This window comes from Sebastes umbrosus, chromosome 21 (genome assembly GCF_015220745.1).
Source record: "Sebastes umbrosus isolate fSebUmb1 chromosome 21, fSebUmb1.pri, whole genome shotgun sequence".
In the NCBI taxonomy this organism is placed as follows: Eukaryota; Metazoa; Chordata; class Actinopteri; order Perciformes; family Sebastidae; genus Sebastes; species Sebastes umbrosus.
The window spans coordinates 37,501-45,000 of record NC_051289.1 but is presented as its reverse complement, the minus strand read 5'-3'; the positions used below and the strand labels follow the sequence as shown (position 1 = coordinate 45,000).

Sequence of the window (7,500 nt, the reverse complement as noted above, 5' to 3'; positions counted from 1 at the left end):
TGGTGTCTCTTTGTGGTCGTTTTGGTGTCTCTTTGTGGTCCTTTGGTGTCTCTTTGTGGTCGTTTGGTGTCTCTTTGTGGTCGTTTGACTTTTCGACATGAAATGTTAACAGTCAGGTCATCCAGAGGTTCTGGTCCAGGGTCCTGGGTCTGGACCTGGTAGATGACACTGACCAGCTGACTAGCCATCACTCTGTGGCTCTGACGGGGGTGGGGGAGGTGTAAAGGTTGGACGTGTCTCCCGGAGACGGACTGACCTGAGTCGTAGGTCAGAGTGGAGGTTCGGATCTGATCAAACAGAAGTTCTGCTCTGCTCACCGACGTCTGGAAACACAGAACCAGAACCAGCTGTTCTATCAAAGTCCAAACAACCGGCTTCTCTTTACATCAGCTGCTGCTGTTACCTTGGTTACCGCCGAGTCGTCCTCGCTGCTCGGAGACGACAGAGGCAGAACTAGAGGACAGACAGACGGTTAGAGACGTCACCGTTACCGCTGACATGAGTAGAACAGACTCTTCATTAGAGTAGAACAGACTCACTCTACAGCTGACTATTATAGATTATAGAGTTGATTAGAGTAGAACAGACTCACTCTACAGCTGACTATTATAGATTATAGAGTTGATTAGAGTAGAACAGACTCACTCTACAGCTGACTATTATAGATTATAGAGTTGATTAGAGTAGAACAGACTCACTCTACAGCTGACTATTATAGATTATAGAGTTGATTAGAGTAGAACAGACTCACTCTACAGCTGACTATTATAGATTATAGAGTTGATTAAAGTAGAACAGACTCACTCTTCAGCTGACTATTATAGATTATAGAGTTGATTAAAGTAGAACAGACTCACTCTTCAGCTGACTATTATAGATTATAGAGTTGATTAGAGTAGAACAGACTCACTCTTCAGCTGACTATTATAGATTATAGAGTTGATTAAAGTAGAACAGACTCACTCTTCAGCTGACTATTATAGATTATAGAGTTGATTAGAGTAGAACAGACTCACTCTTCAGCTGACTCTATTATAGATTATAGAGTTGATTAAAGTAGAACAGACTCACTCTACAGCTGACTCTATTATAGATTATAGAGTTGATTAAAGTAGAACAGACTCACTCTACAGCTGACTCTATTATAGATTATAGAGTTGATTAAAGTAGAACAGACTCACTCTTCAGCTGACTCTTGCTCCGTGGTTTCTTCTTGCTGTAGGATCGACCTGCAGACGGAAACACCTGGACCAGAACATCTGGGTCTTTAAGACGGGACGAAGTCTTTACTTTCTGTTTATACAGGAGACGAAACAGAGACGTCAGAGAGACAGGTGGACAGACAGATAGACAGACAGGTGGACAGACAGACAGACAGACAGAGAGAGAGAGACAGATGGACAGACAGACAGACAGGTGGACAGACAGGTGGACAGAGAGAGAGACAGACAGACAGGTGGACAGACAGACAGGTAGACAGACAGACAGACAGACCGACCGACAGACAGTCAGAGAGACAGGTGGACAGACAGAGAGATAGACAGACAGACGGGTGGACAGTCAGAGAGACAGGTGGACAGACTGACAGGTGGACAGACAGACAGGTGGACAGACAGACAGACAGACAGAGAGAGAGACAGGTGGACAGACAGAGAGAGAGACAGGTGGACAGACAGGTGGACAGAGAGACAGACAGACAGGTGGACAGACAGAGAGACAGACAGACAGGTGGACAGACAGACAGGTAGACAGACAGACAGACAGACAGACGGGTGGACAGTCAGAGAGACAGGTGGACAGACTGACAGGTGGACAGACAGACAGACAGACAGACAGACAGACAGGTGGACAGGTACCATGAAGACTCTCCCAGCAGCGTCCTCCAGCTCTCGGTGGAGTCCACAGTTGAAGTTCATCACCACCGTCTGACCTTTGCTGTTCTGATGCATGATGGGATTGATCAGTCGGACGCTGAGGACCGTCTCTGCCCCAGTGCATTCTGGGAGAATATACACAGACACACAGTTTTACTGCTGAAACACGGATCAGACGTGTCCCCCAGTAACTACTCAAACCAGATGAACGAGGACAGACCGTCCCGTCTCAGACTGTACTGATCCACGTCCTCCTTCAGCAGGTGGATGGACTCCCACAGGAAACCCTGAGAGACAGCGAGAGACAGCGAGAGACACCGAGAGACACGTGAGACATCCATACAACACAGAAGTTATCTAATGTTGCATTAGTACTACCATTAGTACTACTATTAGTACTACCATTAGTACTAACAATAGTACCACATGAAACCTACCTGAGGCTCATTGATGAAGAAGCTCACACATCCTGATCCTTCGTTAAAATCAATCCAGAACTCGTCCAGATTGTCGTCTTTTGGTGGAAACAGCTGGAGGACAAGAAGACATGACGAAGACAAGACGTTAAAGGGTTAAATGTTTATACTTTAAGGGGTTAAGTGTTTATACTTTAAGGGTTAAATGTTTATACTTTAAGGGGTTAAGTGTTTATACTTTAAGGGTTAAATGTTTATACTTTAAGGGGTTAAGTGTTTATACTTTAAGGGGTTAAGTGTTTATACTTTAAGGGGTTAAGTGTTTATACTTTAAGGGGTTAAGTGTTTATACTTTAAGGGGTTAAATGTTTATACTTTAAGGGTTAAGTGTTTATACTTTAAGGGGTTAAATGTTTATACTTTAAGGGGTTAAATGTTTATACTTTAAGGGGTTAAATGTTTATACTTTAAGGGGTTAAGTGTTTTTACCTCGGTGGAGTCGAGGAACGCTCTGCTGCAGGCGAAGGTGTAAACCCTGACAGACACAACGAAGGGAAGAATCACCCACATGAGGACTTTTCTGATTGGTTAGTTTAATAACGAGTCATCACCTCCGCTGGTCGCCATGGTGACCATTAACGAAGTTCAGGAAACGACGGCAGTCCTGGAGACAGAGAGAGAGAGAGACAGGTTAGAGAGAGAGAGAGACAGGTTAGAGAGAGAGAGAGACAAGTTAGAGAGAGAGAGACAGGTTAGAGAGAGAGAGAGAGACAGGTTAGACAGACACAGAGAGAGAGAGACAGGTTAGAGAGACAGAGAGACAGATTAGAGACAGACAGACAGATTAGAGAGAGACAGGTTAGACAGACACAGAGAGAGAGAGACAGGTTAGAGAGACAGAGAGACAGATTAGAGACAGACAGACAGATTAGAGAGAGACAGGTTAGACAGACACAGAGAGAGAGAGACAGGTTAGAGAGAGAGAGAGAGAGACAGATTAGAGAGAGACAGGTTAGAGAGAGAGAGACAGGTTAGACAGACACAGAGAGAGAGAGAGACAGGTTAGAGAGAGAGAGAGACAGATTAGAGAGCGACAGGTCAATCACTCACCACCTCAAAGTCTTCGTCTCTGATGTCACAGAAGGCGCTGCTGATGTCACGGCTAGAGAACCACTGATTGGCTCTCAGCTCTCGTTCCTTCCTGGGAGTCAGACGACACAGAGCCTCTGATAGGCTGACCTGCAGCTCGTAGTCTGAACCAGCCAATGAGAACACAGAGATGTTGTACCTGCACCGTCCCCTACCTGCATCATCCCCAACCTGCATCATCCCCTACCTGCATCATCCCCAACCTGCATCATCCCCTACCTGCATCATCCCCTACCTGCATAACCTCCTACCTGCATCATCCCCAACCTGCATCATCCCGTACCTGCACGTCTCCTACCTGCATCATCCCCTACCTGCATCATCCCCTACCTGCATCATCCCCTACCTGCATCATCCCCAACCTGCATCATCCCCTACCTGCATCATCCCCAACCTGCATCATCCCCTACCTGCATCATCCCCAACCTGCATCATCCCCTACCTGCATCATCCCCTACCTGCATCATCCCCAACCTGCATCATCCCCAACCAGCATCATCCCCTACCAGCATCATCCACTACCTGCATCATCCCCTACCTGCATAACCTCCTACCTGCATCATCCCCAACCTGCATCGTCCCCTACCTGCACGTCCCCTACCTGCATCGTCCCCTACGTGCATCTTCCCCTACCTGCATCGCCCCCTACCTGCATCGCCCCCTACCTGCATCATCCCCTACCTGCATAACCTCCTACCTGCATCATCCCGTACCTGCATCGTCCCCTACCTGCAGGTCCCCTACCTGCACGTCCCCTACCTGCATCTTCCCCTACCTGCATCGCCCCCTACCTGCATCGTCCCCTACCTGCATCGCCCCCTACCTGCATCGCCCCCTACCTGCATCGCCCCCAACCTGCATCGTCCCCTACCTGCATCGCCCCCTACCTTCATCGCCCCCTACCTGCATCGCCCCCTACCTGCATCGCCCCCTACCTGCATCTTCCCCTACCTGCATCGTCCCCAACCTGCATCTTCCCCTACCTGCATCGTCCCCTACCTGCATCACCCCCTACCTGCATCTTCCCCTACCTGCATCGTCCCCTACCTGCATCACCCCCTACCTGCATCTTCCCCTACTTACACCTAAAAACTCACCTCCGACTGTCAGAACTGCTGCTGCCACCTGAGATCTGTCAGACAGACAGGTAGAGAGACAGGTAGAGAGACAGGTAAACATGTTTCCAACTGACATTACAACATACTGAAGCTGGGTGTCTTACAGTAACAGGGTCTGGTTCTGGTCGATCTGGATCAGTCTCTTCTGGTCCCGGCTCAGAGACTCCAGGATGCTGTTGAAGGTTCTGACGGCCTGAAACAAGAAAAACACTTTCAACTCCAACAACACAAATGTTCCAGATACCAGACCAGCACAGACCAGTACAGACCAGTGCAGACCATTACAGACCAGTGCAGACCAGTAAAGACCAGTACAGACCAGCGCAGACCAGTAAAGACCAGTACAGACCAGTGCAGACCAGCACAGATCAGTACAGACCAGCACAGACCATTACAGACCAGTAAAGACCAGCACAGACCAGCGCAGACCATTACAGACCAGCACAGACCAGTACAGACCAGCGCAGACCATTACAGACCAGTGCAGACCAGTACAGACCAGCACAGATCAGTACAGACCAGCACAGACCAGTACAGACCAGCAGAGACCAGTACAGACCAGCACAGACCAGTAAAGACCAGCGCAGACCAGCGCAGACCAGTACAGACCAGTACAGACCAGCAGAGACCAGTACAGACCAGCAGAGACCAGCACGGACCAGCACGGACCAGCAGAGACCAGCACAGACCAGCAGAGACCAGTACAGACCAGCACAGACCAGTACAGACCAGCAGAGACCAGTACAGACCAGTACAGACCAGCAGAGACCAGTACAGACCAGTACAGATCAGCACAGACCAGCAGAGACCAGTACAGACCAGTACAGACCAGTACAGACCAGCACAGACCAGTATGAATGAATTCCGGTCTGGTTTCCGTGGTTACCTCAAGTCTCAGTGGAAAGTAGATTTCTGGTTCCAGAACGACCCGACCCAACTGAAGAAGAACCACAGACAGCTGACTGACTGAGAGACAGACAGGTGGAGAGACAGACCGGTGGGTGGAGAGACAGACAGGTGGAGAGACAGACAGGTGGAGAGACAGACAGGTGGAGAGACAGACGGGTGGAGAGACAGACAGGTAGAGAGACAAATGGGTAGGTAGAGAGACAGACGGGTGGAGAGACAGACCGGTGGGTAGAGAGACAGACGGGTGGAGAGACAGACAGGTGGAGAGACAGACAGGTGGAGAGACAGACCGGTGGGTAGAGAGACAGACGGGTGGAGAGACAGACAGGTAGAGAGACAAACGGGAAGGTAGAGAGACAGACGGGTGGAGAGACAGACAGGTAGAGAGACAGACGGGTGGAGAGACAGACAGGTAGAGAGACAGACGGGTAGAGAGACAGACGGGTAGGTGGAGAGACAGACGGGTAAAGAGATAGACGGGTGGAGAGTCAGACAGGTAGAGAGACAGATGGGTGGAGAGTCAGACAGGTAGAGAGACAGACGGGTGGAGAGACAGACAGGTAGAGAGACAGACGGGTGGAGAGTCAGACAGGTAGAGAGACAGACGGGTAGAGAGACAGACGGGTGGAGAGACAGACAGGTAGAGAGACAGACGGGTAGATAGAGAGACAGACAGGTAGACAGACAGACGGGTAGATAGAGAGACAGACAGGTAGACAGACAGACGGGTAGAGAGACAGACAGGTAGAGAGACAGACAGGTCAGTCCAACATGTGACACAAAGTGAATAAAATCTGAAGTTCAAAGATACAAAATGAAAAAACAAACCTGGAAGAGCAGCTCGACCCAGCAGCTGAGAGACAGACAGGTAGAGAGACAGACAGGCAGAGAGACAGAGAGAGAGAGAGAGACAGGTAGAGAGAGAGAGACAGGCAGAGAGACAGACAGGCAGAGAGACAGAGAGAGACAGGTAGAGAGAGAGAGGTAGAGAGAGACAGGCAGAGAGACAGACAGGCAGAGAGAGACAGAGAGGCAGGCAGACAGACAGGCAGAGAGAGAGAGACGGAGAGAGGTAGAGAGACAGAGACAGGCAGAGAGACAGAGAGACAGGCAGAGAGAGAGACACAGACAGAGAGACAGAGAGACAGGCAGAGAGAGAGACAGAGAGACAGGCAGAGAGAGAGAGAGAGGTAGAGAGACAGACAGGCAGATTTTAGGAACCAGACTGAGTAAAACTATGTTTCAGGAGGTGAAGTGGTTTTATTAGTCCCAGTAACGGAGGTTGGTCCTCTACAGACCAGGTTCTGGATCCAGTAATGGAGGCTGGTCCTCTACAGACCAGGTTCTGGATCCAGTAACGGAGGCTGGTCCTCTACAGACCAGGTTCTGGATCCAGTAACGGAGGCTGGTCCTCTACAGACCAGGTTCTGGATCCAGTAATGGAGGCTGGTCCTCTACAGACCAGGTTCTGGATCACCATATTTCTACCAGACAGGAACATGTGAATGAAACAGTGTTGGACTTCATTTCCCAGCATGCACCTCACCTGGAAGTAGTTATAGAACTCGTCAGTGAGGCTCAGCAGGGCGGAGCTCTTCTGGAGGTCTGAGGTCAGCAGGTCGTAGACGGCTTTGAACCACAACACCACCTGATCAACAACACGTTAATCACCAATAATCAATCACCAATCATCAATCATCAATCCTCAATCATCAATAATCAATCATCAATAATCCAGGAACAGATTATTTTATTAAAGTAGAGTACTCAGATTACTTTCTCAGATTACTGATTAACAGAGTAGTCAGATTACTTTCTCAGATTACTGATTAACAGAGTAGTCAGATTACTTTCACAGATTACTGATTAACAGAGTAGTCAGATTACTTTCTCAGATTACTGATTAACAGAGTACTCAGATTACTTTAGCCGTCAGTCCGTGGCTGATGAGCGTCTGCAGGTCGTCTGTGTTCTCTGACAGAATCTCTAAAGACTTCATCACGACCAGAACTCTGCTGAACCTGGAACCATGAA

The 7,500-nt window shown here is 49.0% G+C and overlaps 1 protein-coding gene across 4 annotated transcripts in view; it reads right to left on the bottom strand.

Moving 5' to 3' along the window:
* sycp2l (synaptonemal complex protein 2-like) overlaps window positions 1-7,500 on the bottom strand; it is a 19,701-nt gene that overhangs the window by 4,995 nt on the left and 7,206 nt on the right. The window contains exons 3-17 of one of the 4 annotated variants that reach the window (XM_037757635.1): window positions 7,391-7,500; window positions 7,013-7,114; window positions 6,295-6,319; window positions 5,444-5,523; window positions 4,662-4,750; window positions 4,537-4,571; window positions 3,401-3,543; window positions 2,902-2,954; window positions 2,780-2,825; window positions 2,312-2,404; window positions 2,095-2,161; window positions 1,857-1,999; window positions 1,182-1,293; window positions 404-453; window positions 257-323 (exon numbers count right to left, since the gene is read on the bottom strand). The exon at window positions 7,391-7,500 is cut by the window's right edge and continues 4 nt beyond it. In XM_037757635.1, coding sequence (XP_037613563.1) covers window positions 257-323; window positions 404-453; window positions 1,182-1,293; window positions 1,857-1,999; window positions 2,095-2,161; window positions 2,312-2,404; window positions 2,780-2,825; window positions 2,902-2,954; window positions 3,401-3,543; window positions 4,537-4,571; window positions 4,662-4,750; window positions 5,444-5,523; window positions 6,295-6,319; window positions 7,013-7,114; window positions 7,391-7,500 — 1,215 coding nt within the window. The remainder of the gene's footprint in view (window positions 1-256; window positions 324-403; window positions 454-1,181; window positions 1,294-1,856; window positions 2,000-2,094; window positions 2,162-2,311; window positions 2,405-2,779; window positions 2,826-2,901; window positions 2,955-3,400; window positions 3,544-4,536; window positions 4,572-4,661; window positions 4,751-5,443; window positions 5,524-6,294; window positions 6,320-7,012; window positions 7,115-7,390) is intronic. The other 3 variants (XM_037757637.1, XM_037757636.1, XM_037757638.1) reach the window with 3 other exon arrangements.